Genomic DNA, 25,665 nt, shown 5'->3' on the forward strand with positions numbered 1-25,665 from the left:
TGTGTGTGTGTGTGTGTGTGTGTGTGTGTGTGTGTGTGTGTGTGTGTGTGTGTGTGTGTGTGTGTGTGTGTGTGTGTGTGTGTGTGTACACACACATATATATGTTCCTGCAAATGCACAAAATGTTAAGATGTAAAAAAACAAACGCATTTATGGCGTGCAAAGCCAATATAATTTAACGAAATACGCCATATCTGCCTTCATCAGCTTATAATTAGTTCCTAATAGTAATTCTCCCGAGATGTACATTATCCGGTCGTTCACTCGTCGTCTATATCGTGGAACATAACTTTCACGCTCCTAAGAAACTATTACCGCTATCTCCCGAAGTCGCGCGCTATAAACATGTCCCGACAAGCACCTTTTTTCTTTTTCTTGAGCGCGGCCCGTTGTCAAGTGCGACCATCCATCAACTAACGTATCCTTTAAGGAAAGTCACTTTCCTCATGCGAAACGACTCCGATGCGTTAAATTTTCGCTATGCAAGTCGAGCACACGTTGCAACGTATTGCATATTTTAATACTGGCGCATCAGCAAATGCTTTGCTTTGCGTGTGCTGTCGCGCAACGTCATCGCGTTGTAACACGCAACACGAATCGCCGAAATAATGTGTACGTCGATGATTCTCAAGAATTACTCACTTTTCTTTACAGCGTGAATTAAACTATGAAAACGCTGCACGATCGGAGATACTGACACTGGCGCTCATCTGTATTTAGAATACCTTGTGATGCACGGCCCTTTTCGTCTCCTTACAGAACGAAGCAGTATATAATTCTACAAATGCAAATATTTTCTTTATATTGTAGGGGAATTTGTACTCGCACGAAATGTGCAAAGGCATATATTTTATATATGTACCTATGCTATACGTTTTATAAATATATATTACATATAAAAAATATCTTTTTACAAAATATTTGTAAAAAAAATATGTGTATATATATAATATAGAATATATTTATTTATAATTGTAATACGTCGATACTTAAGCAAAACTTTCTATTATGATTTTGACTTTATAAATGACTAACGTATTTTTTCATGTTATAAGCTGAATTAAATAAATTTATTAAATAAGTTTATTAAAATTTTAATTAATGTTTGTCAACAACGCAAGAAGTTCTTATTAACTATATGTTATTGTCTGTCGCAACTAACGATATAGTTTCTTTAGAATTTGCTTAACAATGAAGACGGACTAAAAGTCAATACATTTGATTATACGTTGTATATTTGTATTTGCGATATTTTGCAATTTATATTCATTAAACAGTACATCTCATATTTGCTTAATTTTCGCGAAAGTCTTAAAATATAAAATTTATATATAGAATTTACACGTTGTATACGTAATTAAAATAGGCGTATTAATTAACGTACGCACACGGTATATAATAGTGAACAGTATCAGAGAGGAAAAGCATCTCCTTAATATTAAATGTGAGATGTATGTTAAGATACCAGAGTTATCATTCATTCAGAATAATAAGTATAATTTTCGATAGCACATACGCGCGATCAAGGTGAAAGCTGAATCTAACAGAAACTTTTTGTTCGCGCTGTTACGCAGAATTTCTGAGGCTTTCCATGATCACCGGCGTCACCTGCAGTTGTGATTAGTAAATACGGAAGAATATTATGCGCAATATATTAAAATATGGGCAATATGTTAAATAGCAAAGGTTTAATTTACGAAACACTACGAAAAATAAATAATAAAATATTAGACACGTGCGCGTTGTCCTAAGAGTAGATTAAAAAAAAAAATCGTCAAGGAAAGAGAGAGGAAATAATAGGAAAAACCGGCGTCACCTATAAGCCATAATAATAACGCGAGCAAGCACGCTTTCGTTCCGCCACATAATACGGAAATGGAAAGAGGAACATAAGAGAAATCTTCGAAATTTTTACATTACATTGCATCCTGTTCATTATCATATAGCAGCTTGCTCATAATAATAGCAGTAGCGCCGTTTAGGCACGAAATCAACGAAAGTAAGTACATGATTTGATACGGACGTACAAACCTCCATATAAAAAGAAAAGTGATTCGATTAGTTTCCAGGCAAAGATGCCAGATCATAGGACATGGGACCTCTCACCACTTGACCGTTATTAAATGTGTAACTTATGCGGATACCTATTAAAGCTCGTCGAAATAAGAATGAAATGAGGAGCTTCTTGTCGAAGCTAGATTCGTGCGATTGTGAAGTGTGGTGGAAGGCCCCACGATCTGATATCTCTGCCTCCAGGAAGTATCTTTCTATGATCTTCACGGAACAACGAACTCACAAGAAAGTCGTTTGCTTCGAAAAAGATTAAGAGAAATGTTTTAAACGACAATAAATAAATATGTTATATATATATATATATATATATATATATATATATATAATATTAATATATATATATATATATATATATATATATATATATCATATAAAAAATTTCTTTTTATAAAATATTTGTAAAAAAAAGTATATGTATTTATATATATAATATAGAATATTTATTTATAATCTAAATATTCAAACAGAACTTTCTATTATGATTTTGACTTTTTATAAATGACTAACGTATTTTTTCATGTTATAAGCTGAATCTATAAGTTTATTAAAATTATATTTATTATTTATCAACGCAAAATGTTCTTACTAACTGCATTTTATTATCTGTTGCAATTAACGATATTATTCCTTTGAAATTTGCTCAATAACGTTTGCATATGCTCAATAACATGCATATTTCGAGCAAGGTCTCATTACGTTATCGCTACGATATGGTAATGATTAGGTCTACTCTTCTTTATTTCTTCGATAAATTTTGTTGATAAATATATTATACATGTCCAAACAATTTACAATATTGGACGATAACATAGAAGCAAATTAGTATTGTTATCAACGTCAAAAATGCGAACTTCATTCAATATCGCCTACAAATTTTCCTAATGAAATATAGCATCGGAAAAAATTCGTCAGAGAAAAAGCGACCGCTACCATTGAAAACTCCCCCAAGATCATTATTCTTCTATATAAATTGCGATTGTTCTTCAACGAGATGCATAAACTCACGTCATGGTATCTTTATTTCTATTATATCATTATATCTTTATGTTATATCTATTCTATTACTTATCAATCTTGGAAATCCTCACCAACCTCTTCCAACTAATATAAAGCCTTACGCTGATCGATATTACGTGCGAATGATTCAGTCACGGGAATGAGGAAGAGGATTTTCAGCCCCATGTATAAGTTAATGGTGAGTACTTCAAATTCGTTTCCAGTGATACTCAAAGTTTACATAAGCCCTTTAATAGACACATGATCTACAGACGTAGACCAACATCCTTTTTTTTATGTCACTAATCAGAAATACACCACTTTTTTATATATATAGCCTATTATTTATATTGTAAGTATTTTCAAAAAGAACCTATATATTTTAGCATTAGAAGACTTTGAATTAATACTTTGTATAATTGTTTTGAAAGTCGGATACAATGAATCTTACCTACGGGGACCGAAACATTATGATCTAGAATGGTAGACCACGCGCCTACTGAAAGATTAATAGTCGTTACTTGTGAAATTTCTCCTACGTGAGTTACTCAGATCTGAATTTAGAGTTGGATTTGAGTTTTTCATTTAAATTATGTAATATATATGACACTATATATGCAATCATGATTTAACTAAGAAACTCACATTTAACTGTAAGTTAAAATCTCAGTGTCTCATCTAAGGCAAATTTCAAGTAACAGACTAAACAGACTACTCAGATTTGAATATTCAAATTTTCAGATACAGAATTAGAAATAGGCGTATTAATTAACGTACGCATACGGTATATAATAGTGAACGGTATCAGAGAGGAAAAACGTCTCCTTAACATTAAGTGTAAGATGTATGTTAAGATACCAGAGCTATCATTCATTCAGAATAATAAGCATAATATTCGATAGCACATACGCGTGCGCGAAATGAGAATGAGAATTCTTCAGTTGAGTCGTAATGACTACCAATATGAGCCTCATTGATAGTTACCTACATATTGATAGTTGCTTGAAATTCATCTCAAGTGAGATTTGAATTTAGAGTTGGACGTGAATTTTCCAGTTGAATTGCAATTACCAATACAATGTCACAAATATCACATAATTTATTTGGAAAATTTAGATCTGACTCTAAATCCAAATCTGAATGCCTCACATGCAACAAGTTTTAAGTAACAGCTATTAACATGAGTCTTAGTGTGTCTCACGGGATAAGTTTTTGGCGAGAACTGTTAATGCGGGGCTTAATAGCATATTTTCGTAGAGTCGCCTGTTCTGTCACAAGATAGTCCCAGTTTATGACGAAGGTTCCTGGCAGAAAAGAGGCTCCCTTACCTTGTACGGATTTTACGAGCACTTTGACTCAGCGGTTGTTGCCGTCGTTTGAATCCCTCGATCTTGCGTGCGACTGGCGCGTGAGACGCGGACTGGACGATACTTTTCTCGCGATCGCTTCGGCCCGCGATTGACTTCGCGGGGGTCCCGTGAGCTCGGAGTTAAACTGGCACCCGCGACTTTTCTCTACTACTTGTGTCAAAGTGACATGGCCCGACGACCGGTGCGCTCGGAGGGAAAGAAACAGATGACACCGCGGTAGGTGTCGCCGAAAAGTGTCGCTCCTCTTTCTTTCACGAAAGCAGGACGAACCGTGGCACGTTCGTGGTCGCTCGACAAAGTGGCAGCGTCGTTCGCCGGCTTAGTCGGTTCGCTTTATAACTTTGGTGCCCGGGTATCTTCCGCGGCAATGGGGCCTAGTGGTGGACGACAATCGTCGTCGGAGGTGGTGGTACTCGTATTCGCGGGGATCCGCGTTCAGCGCAAACGAGGCCAAAAGAATCGCCCGCGCGCGCTTGCGAAAGTGGTGGGAATCGATCGTGGGGATAGATCGGCCGAGATCGGTCAAGGCGAAACGCGCGTGGTAGGTAGAATCCCCCCGGGATCGCGATATCCCACCCTGATGTCTTTCTCCCTCCCCCTTCCCGTCTCCCCCTCCCACCCCCACCGTCGTTTCCGCCTGCGCTCCTTCGCGACGTCGTCGTCGACGTAGAGATCGGATACGCGTGCGGAAATCCCGCGCGGTGGCTTCACGTGATTTCTACTTCCGTTCGCGCCTCGGCGAGCTTCTCGAATCGATTAGCCGGATTTGATGATGAGCGCGTTCGATTGTCGCGTCTCTTACACGCCGGGCCGTTCGAAACGAGACTTTTCGGCGCGAAAGATGGGCCAGAAACACCTATGTAACGGTAGGGTCAACGGGAAGTACCGGTTCTCGAGCTTGTGTTCGTTTTTCCTCGAGAGATACGCGTCGCCACCATCGACGAGGACCTCGTTCGTCTTCAGGTTTGTCCTAGTTTCGTGTAATCCGCAATTGCAAATTCAGACAGATTTTGTGTTTTCTTTCCTTCCGCGCTCTTGACTCTTTCACTCGCGCTCCAAGTCGTGCAGGCACCGACGACGACATCGTCGGCGTAGCCTCATTTTCCAGGCGAGAGTCGCGCGGCATCTCAGCATTCGCTGCGAAGAACCTCCGCGACGAGTCACCTTCCAGGATTCTCGCGTCGGAAAAGTGGGCCCTTGAATATCTCGCCGCGGACACACGCAGGACGAAGAAACGCTGGAGACGCGAGGATTCCACTCTAGGATGTTTACTCTAGGACACTAACCCCATGTAGCTAGCGCTTATCTTAATTGTAATGAAGGGTTTTTGAATAGATAAAATTTTCTTGAAAATCATAAGATCAAATTAATTGATCGACAAGATTACTTATTTACCACATTCGTTCGGGTGACCCAAATGTCAAAGAACAAACACACTTGCCACACAAGATCTCTTATCAAGTCCATCTCAGGAGAAACTTTTCTTCGATTCAGGCTTCAGCAAAGCGCGAGAGATACGCAAAGAAAAATTACGATCAAGGAGAAAGCGATGGTAGACGCAAGACCAATGTCAATGGGTAATTTCGATAAATCGAAACGGGTCAATGGACCATTCGCTGACTGTATAGTATGGTTACAAGATTCCAATAACTTGGCCCACCTGAAACGCTCCTTTAAGGTCTTTATCGGCTTCTATTCGCCGTACAATAAATTGCTATTTAACGTTCGCAGCTAATGCTAATCTGACACACTGGGTTCATTTTCTGCAGTTGACTTTTAATTTTTTTATTTGATTAGTGGAATAGAATTTTTCGGCTTACGTGCTAAACAAGTCATAGTAGGTGGGAACATGAAGTTTAAACACAGTTAACACGTTTTTATTGCATATCATAAAACGAGCGGCAAATGTAGACGCTATGTAGTCATCCTTGATCTCATATGTCAGATTAAGGTATCAAATTCTAAAATAAAAACGTTTTTTGGTAATATTTCGATTCTTTATATTAAATATAACATATAGGAAAAGTCTCATGTAAATAGCTTATTTATTTCTGACTATATTATATACAATTAAGGTTTCTGCATCATCAAACATATTTTAATTTATCAGAAAGTATAATTATTTAAATATACGAAAATACATCATTTTTTAGCAAAGAAACAAATAAAATTATTAATAATTTCAAGTTTCTTGCGATATTAATTTACATTACACACACATACATATATATATATTGAGTTTATTTACTCAAACTAAAATGCTTAGAATTATATAAATACTTTATTAACCGCTATGATAACATTTACCGCCGTAAAATACATTTGTAATTAAAGTTTCATGCGATTTTTCTGCACTGTTCATTAGAAATTGAATACAGAATATCGCAATTTTGCACATGTAACATTAGGTAGAAAGTAATGTAGATAATCATTGTTATCCAGTGCAAAAACTTCATAAAAAGTGATACTGTCCAAATAAAAAACTTACTGTTATAAATGTTACACATTATGAAACGCGGCATTGAAAAAAGAATAATGTTCCGTTTTTGTGTGATGGTCAATTATAGACTAAAAAATTACTGCTTTGTGTAGCATTATACTAAGTGAAAGACGTGGCAAGATAATATCATGAAATTAGTTATAAATTTATTATTTTATTACTTTAACATTTATTATTTAGCCAGCGAAATAAATATATAAAAACGTAATTTTATTTGATAAATAGCGAATAAATTGAGTAGCTCTTTTGATGTGTCATTGGAAATATATCCCTTGGGCGATTTGGAAATACGTACTTGGTAAATAACCTCTCTAAAGGTTTAAGTATTGACGAGAAAATCTTAGACTGTTAATTTTTTAAGTTCATTTTCACAGAAGTTACAAATTTTTATATAACTTCACGTTTTCATTGCATTTCTCTTTATATTTTAAGTAAAATGAGATATTCAAGTGAATATTTGCATTCATTCCTATACATAATTCATTTCTACAGACTAGAAAATATATTTATTATTTTTTATAGATTTTTATTTTACGAAATGTAAATAGGCGAGAACGGAAACGACTCCAGTGTGCCAGATCAAGTTACGCAAAAAATGTTTGCTATATGAAGGTTAAACGTAGTGGTTTCGTTTACTTTTTTTTAATTCACAAATTCCACCAGTACCTCTGCTTAATGGTAGACTCTGCGTGCAAAAACTGCGACACATCCGTCCGACAATCAATTCACGCCAGTAATGATATTTTGCTTACATTTTCGTGAAGAAAAGGAAAGATTTACTTTGCACGCGAATTGTAAATAACTCTCTCTCTCTCTCCCTTTCCCCCCTCTTCTCTCTCTTTCTTTCTTTCTTTCTCTTTCTCTCTCTCTCTCTCTCTCTCTCTCTCTCTCTCTCTCTCTCTCGCTCTCGTTCTCGTTCTCATTCTCGCTCTCGCTCTCGCTCTGTCTCTGTCTCTATATATGACACCCATTCAAATTAAAGACCCACACTTCTTGTAAAAATTGATTGTAGTAGATAAAGAAGACTAACGATGAGGGACATACTAATATATAATCCTTACACCCATCTAAATTTATTTACAGATGTTAGAATGCTGCCGCCATCAATTCTGCGTGTATCACAGGCTACTTTCTGGCAGATAAAGAAACAGCGATACATTCTAACTGTGACATTCAGAATTCTACTTGGACCAGCCAAACATTTGTTTACCTATACGATGATATATTGATAATATTCGGAATTTCCCCGAAATGCTTCACAATTCTCGGGGATCGAGGACGTTCTGCATAAATCCAATTATCCCAATAATTTAAATAACAGGATTTAAAGTTGACATATCGGTGGCCCAATCTGAATAGTTCGAGAATTGATGTGACGTGCCGGTCAGCGGAACACGTGCCTTTGCGAAGCGGGAACAAAAAGGAAAAGAGAAGAAATAAAACAAGACCTGTTTCACGCGCGGTCTCTCGGTTCATTTAGTAGGCCGTTGGGAGCCTGGACGACTAGCAGTGCAGCAGCAGGTGAAGGATCAACACGCACACGCTGGTAGCTGGGTTACTTGGTACCAAAGAGCATCTTTTCACGACATCATCGCGTCGGATGATAAACGAGTTTTATGGCGGAATATGTCATCGGCGAATTATACTCTTTATTATCGTGCGCGCACGCGAACCGAAGGCAAGCCGAAACAAGAAGAAGAAGGGAAAAAGGTCATACGTAAAGGTATCGAAGGAGAAAGCGCGCTTCAGTTACCTCCGAATTCCGAGCATTTCCATGATCGCACGACTTCGAGCGGAGGGTTGCAGGAATCGCGTTCAGTCTTTACATTTGGAACGGAAGACATTCTCTCATAAGGAAGCCCTCTCTTACAAAGCGACAAAGACGACGGCCAACGAACGTAATATTATCGGCGACGATTATTACGCATCTCGTCGGGTATATAAAGTAGAAAGCATAAGAGAGCATTAAGTCGGTTTCGCGATTCGAGTGTACCCAGTTTGAAATCTATCGACACCGACGCGTACGTAGACATTTGTACGTATACAAAAACATTGCGCATGGAGTCCAAGTTGTGTACAAGAAATTTCCATGCACACCCGAAAGAAATCTGGCTAACATATTCCCCGGAGCGAACTTTCATCCGAACGTATTTTTTAGGTTGGCTTCTTTTAGCGCGAGGACGGCGATCTCGTCGAGGAGGTTCTTCGCCGGGTGAAACAAGTTTCCAAAGTGCGTAAAAAATATTCCCGACGCATGTATGCTGTGTGCATTTCAACGGCGTAATTACGTAATTAACCGGAGTCGCAACGTCGAGAAGCTGCTCCGTACTTTTCCGGAAGTATCATCGCAATTTCGCGTAAGCAGCTGATTTGTCAAAAAACGAGTCCCGCCTGAAACGGGGACAGAATAAAAACGAAACCGTGTGTAAGACAAGGCTTTAATGTGTAAAAACCGGTGTGCAAAAAATCAACCGTCTACGAGACATAAACATAAAAATTACAGTGTTACGTTGGTCATTTGCTTTAATAAAGCTATCGACATACTAGAAACGTGAGTTCACTTTGCACCATTTACGAGCATCTCATAGGCATTTTGAAAGTGTCACACTTTGGCCGTTGAATAGCGACATGTCATCATGATAATGAAGCACATTCCGCGTCGCGCTGAATGTATACTTGAATATTATTGATAATGTCGTGTTATTGCTTATCATTTCCCGTCCGCCGCTCGCAAGGTGCAAAATTAAGTCTATTAATGATAGTTGTGTGAGTGACAATTATTAACAATCAACTTATTAGTAATATTAACATACGTCAGTACATATTATACATTGAGGGAAAAAATATCTAAGAAGTAAGGAAATATTTACTCCATGAGTACTAAGAGCATCTCTTTAAAAACTTATACCAACATAAAATAATCTTCAAATAAGATAATACACATTTTCTTAAAACCTTTCAGTTCTTTAGGAAAGCAATTTAGTTTAGTAAATATGTTTAGGTTATGTAAATATGTTGTTATATTAATTTAAGTAAATATGTTGTTATACCGGACATTGAAATGTTGGACAGTGGAATGTTATTACTAATGAATAAATTTTTTTTTCATTTTCAGATAATTTTTTTCTTAGTGTATTATATTGCAGTACAAAAATTTTTACCCTATTTTCTTCACGAAATTAAAATAGTCTAAATCAACCCACACCACGTCTAAAATCAAGACATAAGACATTTTAAAGACGTCTGAGAGATGTCTTTAAGATGTTTTTTAGATGACTTATGTCCCGATTTTAGACATTATGTTATGTGGGAAGTCAAAGCGCACATTGCTCTTGCACAATTGCTCGATAAAGAAGTATTATAAGTTCATTTCGTACGAGATTATGCATTTGAAGACTTAAACGACGCATTTGATGGCCCATTTATGATGTATTACAGAATATTTCTCATCTCGGTTCTTCCAACATTTTCTTCACATCATCTTACTGGACAAACATGACGTGTCTTCATGAATAACCAGTGTTTCAGACAAAATAAGCGGACGTCTCTTTCAGGCTAGAAATGTGAAATGCTACATGTTGTACGACCTCGTTTGTCTTCCTCGAGAATGTGACGATAATTTTACACTCTCTATTTTATAGCCGACTAAATAAAGAAATTATAAAGAAATGAAAAACAAGAGTCGTACGTGCTCACTCACATTTGTGTTATTTATTTACAAAAATTATTGGCAATTGGCAATACAAACTTGAAATACTTATTACAGTAACATGTATGCATTATTTTATTTTATTAAATATTTATAATATTGTAATAAATTTTATAGTAAATATAAAAGTTAAGATTACATTTTATTTTGTAATAGCTTCTTTGTGTTAATTTGTATTAAACTAGACTATACTGGTATTATACTATCAATTATTTTATTTAATTATTTTATTAAATTTATTATTAGAACGATTTATACTATGCTATTATATAATTTAACAATCTATCAAATATACGATATAAAAAATATCCAAGTTTACAGTAATTACAATAGTTTTGTAGTAAAAATCTACACTTGCATATATAATATCTTTAAACAAATAAATAATAATTCCTGTCATAATTTCTATATGGTCCAAAATTATAAAATTTTGCTGTAATTTTTAGCGTAATATTTTTTCCGTGTATAGATTAAGTCAAACTAAACGCAAAATTTTTCCGCTAATTTGCAAACAATCGTGTAAAATTTTCCGTCATTAATTAAAGAAGATTACGCGCGATCATTCGTCAATTTTCTTTAATTAATGACTAAACATTTTACGTAATAGATCGCAAAATGATAGAGGAATTTTTTGTTCAGTTTAACCAGATTTATACACGAAGAACATATTGTAGTAAAAATTACGTTAAAATTGTGTTAGAATATTTTTTGTAAAAGTGGACTATGTTGAGATTGTAATATAAATTATTATAGAAATAATAAATTCTACGATTTATTATTACAATTTACCTGGTAAATAAAGGATATATACAGATAACAATAATTTTGCAGTAAAAAGTCAGACATATATAACATTTTTAGATAAATATATAGCGATTTTGGTCACAATTTTTAGTTCAAGAAATTATAAGAATTTTATTGTACTGAAATATTTTCTTTGTGTACACAAACGTTCTCTCACCTACCGTCAGACCTACCGTCCTATAAAAAAATAGCTACTTTCCATATTATTTTTTAACATTGTTTCCCGAATGTGTATCTTTCTTATCATATTTTTTCATGTAACTTAAGAATCTTTCTCTGAAAATGAACAAACGTAGATTGTCAGAGATAAATGCAATGGCAGAAAGCCTGCTTTGTTGACGTGTTGCGTAATAATAACGTATCTCGAGTGTGCATGCTATACGTTACGGCATTTGTGAGTCACTCACGCGGTCTTGTGATAGAGAAAACAAAATTTGCGAACGTTACGTATGAAACTTTAGTGTCGCATACTTCTTGAGAAAATGATCGCTGACATACTTCAGCTGCGGTATCGCGGAAACGAGTATCGCCGGACATTGCACAAACACAGATTTAAGAAACAATATTTGGCGTCTCTACAAATATTTGCCGGCAGTTGTGGGGATCTTCCGAGAACTCGCATATAGTTGTACGGCTCAATATGACGGTCTTGCAAAATTTTGACGTGTGCTCGTAGCCACTTTAAATCGCGTAACTTCCTGTGAGAAAAGCCACCGCGCCGAACCGATCTCGAACCCCGCGAAAAATTCGGTCACTGCGATCACAGTCTGAAATTCTGGGACACTACGTACAGACAGACGGAGGATGAGGTAGAAGAAGGAGGAGACTGTACCGTTTAGTGCTGAACGCTCGGCATTTGCCTGTAAGCAGTATCTTATTCTACGATCTAAAAAAAAGAACCAAGCGATCAAACTATGATTAAAATTAACATTAGGCGCTAGTGAAATGGACCACAAGTGTCTTTTGATATTTATTCTCGTGCGTAGATCTCGAGAATAGATTGTTGGTGAAATGTGTCGTGTTTTCTAGCGAGATACACTGCCAAAAAACACATATAAAATTATCAAAGAATAATGATTTATAAAGGACGTCCGTTTAATGTTTTCAGGCTTACTGTTGTAAGTAATATGTAGTTGTAAGTTGTAATGAGATTGTAACTAATCGATATACTATCGATCAGTGAAAGACATCGTGACTCAAAACTTGTTGCTTCTACACCACGAATATTTAAACAAACAAACGTAGACCAATCTGCAAAAATAATGATGATGAATGGAAAGATATCCGAAATATTTCAAGCCGAAATTTTGATCCTACTTTCAGCCTTATTATTCCATTCAACACCTATTTTGATACTCTGAAATTAATTTACATCAATTTCTCTTGATTCTATTTAACCTACTGAAGTAAACTGAATCATTAGAATTAAACCTACTTTGCTAACTTACTCCTACTGCGTTATATAATTCAAGGTTTAACATAGAGCCAAAATTTCCGGATGTATGTTAGCTTTTGCTAATACATTTGACTCACTACGAATTAAATTTGCGATTAGTTCAATAAGAAGTTAAACAACAACTTAGTTAATGAATAAATAGAAATATAATATTTATATAATTATATTAATAATAGAATAATAAATAGAATTAATATTTTGACTTATAAAACTTATAAAACACAGTCTAGAATCAGTTTGACTTTATAAAACTTATAAAACAGTACACAGTACAATACAGAAGAAATATGAACCGACCGGTCTAATGCCATTGTACGAACATACAGGCTGTATATACATATATAGATGAACAATATAATTTAAGTGAGAAATTTATAAGCGATATAAAATGATCTGAACTGATGATACATATTTTTGTTAATTTTAATTCTGTTATTCCTTTTGTATTTCTGGGACATTTGTCTCACTTATGGAAAAAATTATAACTTTAAATACATAGTCGATTTCTCCCTTAGTATATTTTAAAGAGGAAATTTAAGGCTATATTTAAAAAATGAGTATTTTTAAATTTAATATTTTTGATAAAATATAGTAATATAAACTTTTCAGAAAATCTAATTTTTAATTATCGTGCAACGCGTCTCCCCAGACGTTTTTCCGTTTAACTCAGAATTTATAGAAGAAAACATATTTTGTTAGTAAACAGACTGTTGCCTATAAAAATTATACAATTGCATAACTATATCAACAACCATCAATAGCATGTACGAAAAAGCGAATTTCGATCTGTAGTCGAAAATGTTTAGGAATTCCTTGTAATCACTATCTAAGATCTATTATTTTATATTAAAATTTTTGCATTCTATTTGTTTAATTAATAAGCACAAAGAAATCTAACTCAAGCTTATATTTTAAATATATCAATATTTAAGTTTTTCATAGTCACCACGTTGAATCAGCTAGTTTGAATTTAAATTTTGATAATAAATTTGGAATCAATTAGAGAAAACATCTACAATTGTCTCAATGTAAAACATATTTCTTTTGGGAAAGCCGGAGATACTAAAGGGTTAATATAATGAATTAATTTAATATTTTATCTCGTTTATCATATTGAAGACGGCCAGAAATTGACCACAACATTATATGACATAAGATATATCATTTTAAGTAAATTATTTTGTGTATAATGGCATCAAGTTTTTATAAACTTTCATATTTTTTGTCTAAATAAATAATGTAAAACTACTAATTTATGATATCTAGATATCCCGATTATTGAATAATAGTCAATAATCATATCTTTACTTGTTATTCTTCAACTGTAACAATTAATCCTTAGACTACGGTGTCATTTCTACCAACGTAATTGTTACGAACATTACGACGACTTATCCCATGTTGCTTTTATTAGATGAGAAGAAATATGACAAAAAATATTAAGTAATATTTAAATGTTTACTTGCAATCTTTAGTACTCTAATTTTTAACAAAAACCTTCTTTAAAAAATATTGTAGAAGAACTATTTTTGAGGTCCTCTCGACGCTCCACGTCGTAGTCTGAGGATTAAGAAATTACTGGAATAATTAATTTACGAATTAAGGAAAATGACCAAGTTCTTATATATACATGTATGTATTAAATCAAAACGAGCTTTTTAGAAATTTAGGATTAGAGTTCGTCGCGTATCTGAAATGGATGTTATTTCCGGAATAAGAAGTTTAATCGCGTTTTAATTCTAATAAGTGAAACTGCTTTCAAGAAGTTTGTTCTTACGATAACCAGAGTTCAGTTAACGCCTGGTTGAAACGAAGGGAAAAGTTGTTCGATAGAGAGTGGTTACACTTCCTTTCTCCTGCATCGAGTAGACAAGATCGTTTCTATCGTAATCGTTGACATTCCTAGCCGAGACAAAAATCTGATGAGTTACAGCAATTTTTCCCAGTATTGAAGATGATATGAACACATTGAAAAATAAAAAATATATCTCTTCAGAGCTTTCCAAAATTCTCAAATGTTCCCAAAATCTGAGAGGACATGCGATTATATAAGATAATTCGTAAATCGAAAGCGTTCAAAATCGTTCATAAAAGATCTGTCCCGTTTTCAAAGAACTTTTGAAATAATACACACTAATACAATAAGTTAGAATGAAAGAAAAAGTGTACTTGTTTCAATCTATATAACTTACTGCATTAGTGCAGAAGTTTTTCGAAAACAAACAGACCACTAAAGTGTCATTATACATGGTTCACGTAATCGAAGTGAGAAAGAAGCAACAGTCTCAAAGAGACTGAGATTTCACCAGCAGCGTTTTTACGTATTTGTACTGCACTCGGCTAGAGTTATGGAGTAACCCACAAAATCTCGATGGGCTTTTAGTTAACTTAGCTCGATAAACATATACGTAATGCCGGTTCGTGCCGGTCTGTGCGTCTGTAAGCGAGTCGAAAAAAAATCACATTGATGCAATTGGTATCGCAACGACAAAGTGAAAGTGATCGGTTTTTATTAGAATTTCTCTAATCGCGTCAGACTTTTTGCATTTCCGCTAATCTGGGTGTTAATGAAGAAAGTGATTTTCTACGCGCCATTAATGAGCAAATTTTAAATTGTCCATTGTATGCTATTCATATGTTCTTCTATCGGTAAAATGAAAAAACTTAATAGCGAAATTAATTGTGTATAATTAAGAGATTAATAAAAAAGGATAAATCTGTTCTATTGAACTATCAATATTCTGTAACAACGTCCCAATTTACACACACACATACATATATAATTATAATAAATAACAACACACTAAGAAAGTTTCTATTAAATAATTAATAAAATTATCTATACTGTTAATCATTTGGAATATTTAATAAGGAATTAACATTCATCTTTAACACATTCGCTATTACAATTTATTTCTCCTCACAATCCACTCAATATTTTTATGTAACTATGCGGAAAACAGATTTATAATTTATTTGTCTGAACATGAAGAAAAAAATTATAATGATACATATATAATACTTATAATGATACATGTATAATACTCTCGTGAAAAACTAACACGTCGTATATGTATGATATTGATGTAGCGAACATGTTAAGTATTAATTGTCTTGAATATTCAATAAAAACAATTCAATCATCCTGAATAATTAATTAAAAGTAAATTGATAGGCTGTATAATAATATAGACCTGTATTGCTCTGCGATATTCTGACTAAGCAAGTTGTCCTAATCACTGCGGAGAGAAAGTGATCAACGTACCGTTACGGCAATACCGAAATATTTCAAGAGTACCGCATATCATCGTTTCACACAAACAAATTTGGGTACATCGCATTACATTTCGCCGTGATCCACTCTAATCGTCTCGTAAAGAGAGAAGAAGAATAAATCGCCGAAGAAGATTGGACGTGGGACTTGGCACGTGATACACGTAAGATACAAACCGGTTGGAGGCCGGTTCGCACTTTCTTCGATAAGTCTCTACGCTGGCCATGATCACCTCACTTTCGAGGTCAATGTCTAGGCCTGGGGTGTATGCCCGAGATGTACATCAAGTTGTGGCTGACTCCTTTTGCACCGGCGCAACTTTCCTTGATTGGAGTGTTAGTAAGACCGAGACCCGTTAGATCGTTTTATTCGCCGAGAGCGCGTGTTCGCGATTTATGATTGATAAGATCTGTTTCCCTCAAAAATCTTCGGCTTTTCATGAAAGTATCTATTCATGAAGACGATCGTCATGCGACACTACACGAAGAACATAGAGAAAAAAAGTATCGGATCGGTAAAATATCTCAAAAACAATTTATTTTAGGAAAAGGTATATCAAACAAAGTAGTAGAGTTTGAAAAAGCTATCAGTTGATGATATTTATTTGACCATAAAATAACTGTGAACAGATCTGTCAAAACCAAAAAAAAACTTTAATTCTTTTAATAGAATTATATGATTTTTGAAACATAAATCGATTTCTCTGGTTCCTTTCTGTGTACAAAAGTATACTAAGAGAAATTATTTGATGAGAAATTAACAAACGGATATTTCCGATCAAAATGTATGTTTTGTATTCGATCAGAAAACATTCGATGAGAAATATCGGTTTATAATTGATCGGTTTATCTAATAAAATATCATTAGTGATCAGAAGTATTCAATTAAATTTAATTGGATATTCTGATTGGATATAAAAATTAATCGGTATTTTGATCGGAAATATTTATTTATTTATCAGATAATTTCTCTCAGTATATTGACGTAAAATCAATAAAATCCTGGAAAAATGAATGCTTCATGAAATATATTTTTTATATTTTATAATTTAATTTAATTTTATAATTCCATACTTTAATTTTATAATCTTAAATAAAGTATATATATGTCATAAATTGTTCATTTTTCGACAATATCACTATAATACTTTTGTACGTAGAATCATAAAATAAGTCGATCGATGATATTAATTTTTGCACATTGGTGCATCAATGCAATTGCAAAATGCATTGAAATTCTTTTATGTATCCCTATATTTTTTTTACAGCAATTAATTTTATTTGTCATTCTACGTTTAAAAGAATTAAGGTGTGTTTGTCAAAAAGTAAATAGTTTATGAGATCTCTTTTATATCTTGCAAAAGATAAAGTATTCACTTTTCGACGATTTTATATGACTACTTCTATATGCAGAAAGACCAGAGAAATCGATTTATATTAAACAAATCGTATAATTAAAAAAATTAAAGTTCACTTGGATAGGGCTTTTCAAGATCATTCCAAGTATCATATCATATCATAAATATCACTAGCTAATAGATTTTTTAAACTCTACCATTTTTGTCTAAAACATCTTTTCCTTGAATTGTTTTCGAGATATGTTATTAGCCTGACACTCTTTGTCAGGCTAATAATGATAAAAGTTATGTTAAGATTATATTTTTCTTAATATAATTGTATAATATAATGTTTTTGGTGGTGTATGGAGCTGAAGTATAAGATCTGAGAAGTTAGAGTATAAAATATGAAGAATTTTAGTATAAATTACTATACACAGAAACATACATTCTGCATTCAAGATTAATATTTTAATCAAAAATTTTTAATTAAAAAAATTCTTTTTACTTACTATTACTTACTATACATAGAGTCAAACCAACTTCTTTTCTTCGATAAAGTTTGATAATATTCTTGCAAAAAGAATTCTTCTTTCGTACATAAAAATGAGTACATGATAATGATAATAAGCGTTCCTAAATTTTGTGATAAGCATATTTAAAGCCTATCGTTAAGAAAAGATTCTTTGTAAAGGTAATATTAAGTAAAAAAAGGAAAGTAAATTGAGTAATCGCTTTTTATAGCGATGAAATGATATTCTTTTGCGTGCAAAAATAATAAATTAGACAATCTACCTGACATAGAATATAAAAACATTTAAGTAATAGCTTAGTAATAATTGTGTAATAAAAAGTCAAACGTGTATAACGTTTTTAAACAGATACATAATAATTTCGATACATAATTGTGTATAATCTAACGATTACAAAAATTTCTCCGTATAAAAATTAATTGATCTTAAGAATTCCCATTAAAAGTAAAAGTTTATTCTCGACGTGTAATATATTCGTGAGCGGATTGTTTATGTGAAAAATTTTTAAATTTTTACATTTTTACATTACACGCAGTCTGCTAATTATAATATAAAGCTTGAAGTAAAATCCTGAGATGAAGTTTAAGAAGAGAGATATCAGAGAGATTAATCTCGTAACACGAGCTTTATTGCATTCTTTTTTCTACAGCGATGGTGATTTCTCCCTATCGCGCGCAGCGAACTGGTATGTCCAGCGGATCTAGTAAATGAAGAAGCAGCGAAAGTAAAATCTCTCAGATACGACTAACATAGAGAGTGAATTTGTATACGCGTGCCGATTTTACAGGATTAATGGCATAATATTTGCGCCAAGCGACTGCATCTTTCAGGAAATGCTCGCAATGAAAGCAACGAAAATACTTATCCTTCAAATTAACCAAATATTTTTTTTTAATTAGACCCATTAAAACTGCTATGCCGACAAACTTCCGATAAATTGTAACACACGATGGAATTGCACTGGACCCGATACATTCGATATCCGCGCATCACAATGATTAAATTCAATTACTTACTAATTAAATCAAACCAAATCAGGGATTCGAGGGAGTATTTAAAACTATCAAGTTGATTCATTTGACCTTACTTTCGTATCATTGACTTTCTCAGAAGAGATATGTTTTACATTGAGACGATTATAGAAATTTGTGGGGCCTTGTTGATTCCAAATTTATCAAAATTTTATATCATCAAAATTTTTATTTAAAATATTCAAGATGATGGCCATGAAAAGTCTATATGTTCTTATATTTAAAATATAAATTTGGACTAGGTTCTTTTTACTTACTAATTACAAATAAAATATAAAAATTTAAATATTAAATAATAGATTTTAGTTAGTAACGAAAAAGAACTCATAAAAGCACCAATTTTTAACTATAAGTTGAAATTCGTTATGTTTATATTCATATATATGCTATTGATGGTTGTCGATATGTTATACAATTGTATAAGTTTTATAGGTAACAGTTTACTTACCAACAAAACGTGATTTCCTTTTTTATAAATTTGCTGAGCTGGACGAAGAAACGTCTGAGGAAATGTTAGTTAAAAGTTGGATGTCCTGAAAATTTTAGATAACTATATTTTATTGAAAATATTAAATTATAATGTATAACTTTAAAATATTAAATTATAAAAAAATATTAAATTATAATGTAATAACTTTTTACATGTTTTAATTTTCCTCTTTAAAATAAACCAAGGTTAAAATCGCCAAGCCTTTTTGTTTTAAAGTTACAATTTTTTTTGTAAGTATATGGGGCGTATATGTTTCGGAGTATATGTACGAGATGGTTAAATATCTAGAGGTTTATTCCATGAGATGGATAATCTTTTTCCTCGAGCTTACTATTAATTTGAGCACGGTGGGTGGTATAAGTCATCCTAATCTAATCACTGACTGAACCAAATCGTCTGAATTGTCGTGATGCTTTCTACTGTCACATGTCACATGACTAAGTACACGATTGACCGCATTTGAAGGTTTCGTCGTCTCATTAAATGTCGCGGAATGACGGGCCACTCGAACCTCGTGCGCGCTCGCACTTCCCCGACTTCGTCAAATAGCATATTAAATAAGAAAATGGTTTATGTGAATTACTGAATGCGGCCTCAATCGAGCGTCACTCGTAATTCCTTTGTTCAAAATCGCCGATCATCGCGACAATCGTCGCAACCAACTATGCGTCTTTGAATGCTACCGACTTGTAGTCGGTGAATATATTAACGTCCCAGACTGCTTGTCACTAACGGCACGACTGAGTTTACGTAAATTTATTCTCTTTACAAGAATAGAACATAGAAAAAATATTATTTCATTTTTCTTGACGAGAATGAAAGAGAGAGGGAGAGAGAGAAAGAAAGAATATTATAAAATTTTACCGAAAAAAAAGTTGATTCAATTCTACGCAGTAAGCAAGCCGAATTTTTGTTTTAATTCTCTTGTATTAATTTAATATTCTTGATCGAAATATTAAACTTACTAGAATTCTTATATATTCTAAGAAGTTTATGACAGCATGTACATAAATTTATGAAATACTTTAACCTCTTAGGCTGAACTTTCCGCGGAACGGAAATCTCTGTACGTCAAAGTTCGACGCAGACTGCGCGTAAACAATGCAGCACTGCGATTTATGTCTGGTAATGCTTTTTATTACGCAAGTATATTAAAATACAGTTTTAGATAAATAATTTATTAGAAATAAGAATGAGCCACTATAGTGGCGTATCGTCCAAAAAGATGATATACGCGAAAATCACTATAGTGGCGTGCAGTACCTAAGAGATTAAACAAGTAATATTTACTTGTCACATTTTTCTGTATGTATCTGCATTTATCCTAATATAGCACAGTTTATTAGAGCAATATTGGCTACAATTGGATCCCAATATATCCAATATTGTGAAGTAAGCACTTTGCATTTATTTTTTTTATTTTATTTATTTTATTTATTTATTTTATTTATTTAATATAACCAATATAGAATTTTGGATATTAGCAATTTATTTGTTACCAATATTGCTGCATATTGAGTTATATTGACTCAATGTATCCCCAATAGATGCTCATATATGCTAATATATGCTATATAATCATGTTGTGCAATATTGGCAATTTTATTTATAACCAATGTTGGCTATATATTGGCTGTATTGGCCCAATGTATGCTAACATATGTCAACTAATATTGGGCCAATGTAACGTCAATGAACTGTGCTACTAGCGTGCCTTGTATAGATAAAGTAACGCGCAATTCAACACGTGCATTAGCAACTCGACATAAACTCGACGAACCAAATACATAGATATGAATCTCGAGCAAATCTGGAAGGGCAAACGCGTAAGTCGATGACCGAGATATCAAAGTAAGACACATGAACAAATGATGAAAGAGCGCATAAGTCGGTCGATGGAGCGTAAAATATAGCTGACAAGTCATTCACAGGCAAGTGACAGGTGTGTACATATAGTCTTTATCTCTTTATATGCAGTCAGGCTTGAATAACTATGAAAATATTGATGTCAAGTGAACTCGAATTTAATTATTATTTGAACGCACGTATTCTCGTAGTATAACGACAACGCGTTTCCTGCAATCTCGCAAAAACTTTTATGAAAACTCCAATGATAGTCATAAATAACGTTTAGATTTGTATATGCGTTGACAATACTCGGATCTTTTAACTGTTTATTCTATCACCTGCGAGATGATGGAATAATACCGAGGTGACTTATTAAAATTCAAATGATTCATTAAAATAACTAGTAGGCTTATATAAGGATAAAAATCGATGGCATGTAGACCTTATAACTCTTCCTTTTCTTACGTAAAATTGATCGTGTTTCCAACAAATTATTTTATATGATTCTATATTAAATTTGCCAAGAAAAAGACATAAAAAGAAAAAGATAACTCGGTAGTTAAAGAATTATAATCCGTTCTACCATATCCGCAATAGCGATCTTAGCAATCAAGCGATGCTAGAAATGAAGAAGTTCAAAAGTATAAATAATTCAAAACGATAAAAATATAATTCTGATTTATCTCCAGGCAATTATTCAGAATGATAACATCATGTATTATGTACCGTTTAATGAAAACTACGAGTCATACATGATCACATTAGCTGATGATGTTTTTGCAATATTTTTAAAATGTTAAATGGAGGTACGCATTGAAGAAATAAAATAAAAATAAACCCAACATTTCAAGATATTGATCTAATGTTCTTTGTTTATTATGAGTACATATTTCTAACAACTTAAGACAAGTTGTTTAACAAGCATTCATTACCTTAATAATTCCTTTTAGTTTCTGTTTTCCAATGAACACATTTATGGAAACGTAATATTTAATTCTGTTAAGGAGGTTCTAGTGATAATCTCTAGGCAATTGATATTTTATTAGGAAAATCATTTAAAGCGATTAAAAAAATAATTTTGCGGCGATATTAGTGAGATACAATTGGAAAATGTCATATGTAATTGTTTTTCATTTTAATAAACGTACTCAAATATTTTAAAAATAAAAAAATAAAGGCACTTACATTTGATGTTAATAATTTTATACTAATTGCAAGAAAAAAAAATATATAATCATGAAATGCATCATTATTGCATTTAATAAATGATCAGTTTCATTTAATTTGAATTGGAAATGTATGAATGTTACGTTAAAATGGATGATAAGTATAAAAATAAATATAAATATAGAATATATAAAAAAATATAAATGCAACATAAAAATTTTTACGATGTAGATTCTTCTTATATTTGGTAAAACGCTAGAATCTCCTTAATTCGGTCCATTGTTGGCATTTCAATCGTCCAACGGGATATGACTTTGGATCGTTTTAAGCAAATGTTCGAACACAGTGTTCCAATGAAATGTAGCATCAAAAAAATTATAGACAAAAATAAGTAAAATTTGACAAACATTATTCCGTAAAAAATCATACGAATATTTTTTTTAGTTTTAAGGGTAAAGTGTCTACTGCAAAAAGTCATTATTGGATTTTTGTTTTATATCTTCGTCCTGCTATTTTCCCAAAAATATAGACGTGATTTTTATAATGAAAATTGCGAATTTCAATGTATTCACAATAAACAATGAATATTAGATGAACATCTTGACATGTTTATTTTATTTTTATTTTATCTCTTTAACGTATTCCCATTTAATATTTTAAAAATATTTCAAAGATATCTACAAATCACTCCTACATCTCGTATTATTTAGAATAATTGCCAGGAGATCAATCAAAATCATATTTTTACTGTTTTGAATTACTTATACTCTCTTTTGAACTTCTTCAGTTCTAGCATCGCTTGATTGCTAAGATCGCTATTGCGGCGGGATTCATAGAACTGGCAAAATTTTTTTTTTAGTGAATTTCACTTACAGGATCAAAAATTGGTTTTCCCTTCAATAAAAAAAGATAATACATTATCTATGATTTTTTCTCGCAGAGATACTACACATACACATTCTAAAGGTGTCCGTATATTTTTATCATCTACCATGGACATTGACATTACCCGATGTAAATCAATCTTTATGATCCCGTAAATGAGATTTACGAAAAAGGTTTTATCAGATAATTCTATGGATACCGCCAAAATACACAATTTTTATAAAATTCACGTCTTTACTTTAGAGATAGCGAATGTTATAAAATAAAAATCCAACAATAGCTTGTTACAGTAGGTACTGAAGCCTTGAAACCAATAAAAAAATGTCAATTAAAACATATTTACTATATGTAAGTGTTAAAATAACACAATAATGTCCGAGTGTTACATTTTTGTGTTAATTTTCGGCATATTATTTGTATTTTTTGTTTTCACGACAATGATTTTTCACAGAATAATGCTCATTCGAATTTCACTCGTTTTTACCTACAATTGTTCGATGCCATATTTCTTCTGAGCAGTGCATCTAGCAGCGTGTGTCAATGCGAGCTGTCGCCGCGTAGTGCAGTATGCATCGCACGAGATTGACGAGCACCATAGCCGAGCTGTTTCCTCCGATAAGCCTTCCAGTTCAACGCTTAATCCAATTACACCGGTGAAGTTATTTCGCGTATCGCCGGCTTCTTACCCGAGAGTAGCGCTCTTCCCCGCTGATTTCTCTGTCGTGATCGCTGCCGCGCGCGACTCTCCACCACGTCGGCCACCCTCAGGCAACAGCCTCTTCTCCGGTCGGTATTGCCGTTTATCGCGCGAGGGAGATCCCGTCGAACAAAACTGGCGGTTCTCATCCGAAGGAGGTCCGTACAGGTGAAGCTAAGGCCCACCAGGTCGTCGCCGACGCCTCAACCGAGCAATCCCGACATCCGCGCGTTATTCAACGATCACCACCCATGTCAATGATCCCGCAAACGCGAGCGCGCACACACACACACACGCATATAGACACCGTCACCATCGCCCGCGAATGACCACGGGCCTCGGTGTCGCGCGATACAGCCTCTCGACGAATTTACAGGGTGCGCGGAAACGAAAGTACCGGCGCACCGACTTCGCGTTTCCGTCGATTAGCTTTCACACAGCTCGCGCGTTGCACCACCGACGTAATCGCGCAACTCCTCGGTGTCGCCGATGGAAAAGAAAAGGGAAAACTCCAACGCAGGAGCGACGCTCTCTTTCTCTCTCTCTCTCTCTCTCCCTCTTTCTCTCTCTCTTTGCCAAGCCTTTCCCGATCTCGCGGAGGGTGCAGGCGCCAACCAGCCGCCATCGTAGAAATCAATACAACCCTTAAGGGGAGCTTACACCGTGTATATGGGATTTCATGAGGCGGGTGAACGGACGGATAGTTTCGTCGCTTCGCAAGTCGATAATCGACTTCTTCGTGTTCTCGTGTAACTGTCAATGGAAGCGACCATCGGGGTACATCGATTCTTCCTTTCGCTTTTACCTTTACAAATCGTATACGTGACTTCTGTCCAATTAGATCTCAACGTTCCTTCCTACCTGTCCGAATGACGCGGTCGATATCTCGCTGTTTGATGTATCGCTAAATGCGTGTTCGACTTCCTCGCTGTTGGACAATAACCCTATCGCGGCCTCGACGAAGCCGATTTCCGACGCTGCTTAGAAACGGACGAAACGAGGATTTAGTCATGATTGCGTTATTCACGCCATTCGTTTCCATCGACGCGAACAAACGCAAGTTGCCAACTCCGGGAGGTATCAATCATATAACTTTTCCATTCAAAAAAGTGTCCTTGCGATCACAGCAAAAATTATCTAAATTATCTAGATATGAAAGATTACTAAAATGAATAAATATCTAGCAAATACTATAGTATTACGATATATGTCATATATGACATCGCATGTTTTGTATTTAATCGATATAAGTGATAAACATAAAAGACAAGTACCAGCGAAAATTTATATTTACTTGATAATACAATAAGGTATATTTCGACCAATTGCTGGTCCTTTTCTGCGAATAATAATTTTGAAAAATTAACAGAATCTTTGCGTATTAAAGGCACAAGAGAACGATCAATAGTATATCTTAACAAATAAAACTCGGCATATTCTTATTCACACATAGGACAATGAGTATGCTCGTGTCACTGCTTAGAAAAACTAGCATA

At 33.9% G+C, this 25,665-nt stretch overlaps 1 protein-coding gene across 6 annotated transcripts in view; it reads right to left on the reverse strand.

Annotated features, from left to right (window-relative positions):
* The window catches only part of LOC116847593 (elongation of very long chain fatty acids protein 4-like), a 38,377-nt gene extending 13,709 nt beyond the window's left edge, over positions 1-24,668 (reverse strand). The window contains exons 1-2 of one of the 6 annotated variants that reach the window (XM_032822728.1): positions 4,398-4,819; positions 643-778 (exon numbers count right to left, since the gene is read on the reverse strand). Coding sequence is in view for 2 of the 6 variants with exons in the window: in XM_032822727.1 (XP_032678618.1) it covers positions 362-406 (45 nt within the window). In the remaining 4 variants the exon portion in view is untranslated. Of the gene's footprint in view, positions 1-315; positions 524-642; positions 779-4,397; positions 4,820-24,158 lie in introns of those variants that run through there. The other 5 variants (XM_032822727.1, XM_032822725.1, XM_032822731.1 and 2 more) reach the window with 5 other exon arrangements.
* Positions 24,669-25,665: the final 997 nt, after the last annotated feature.

Source organism: Odontomachus brunneus, unplaced genomic scaffold (assembly GCF_010583005.1).
Source record: "Odontomachus brunneus isolate Ranch 3 - 2012 unplaced genomic scaffold, Obru_v1 Obru_scaffold_081, whole genome shotgun sequence".
NCBI lineage: Eukaryota > Metazoa > Arthropoda > Insecta > Hymenoptera > Formicidae > Odontomachus > Odontomachus brunneus.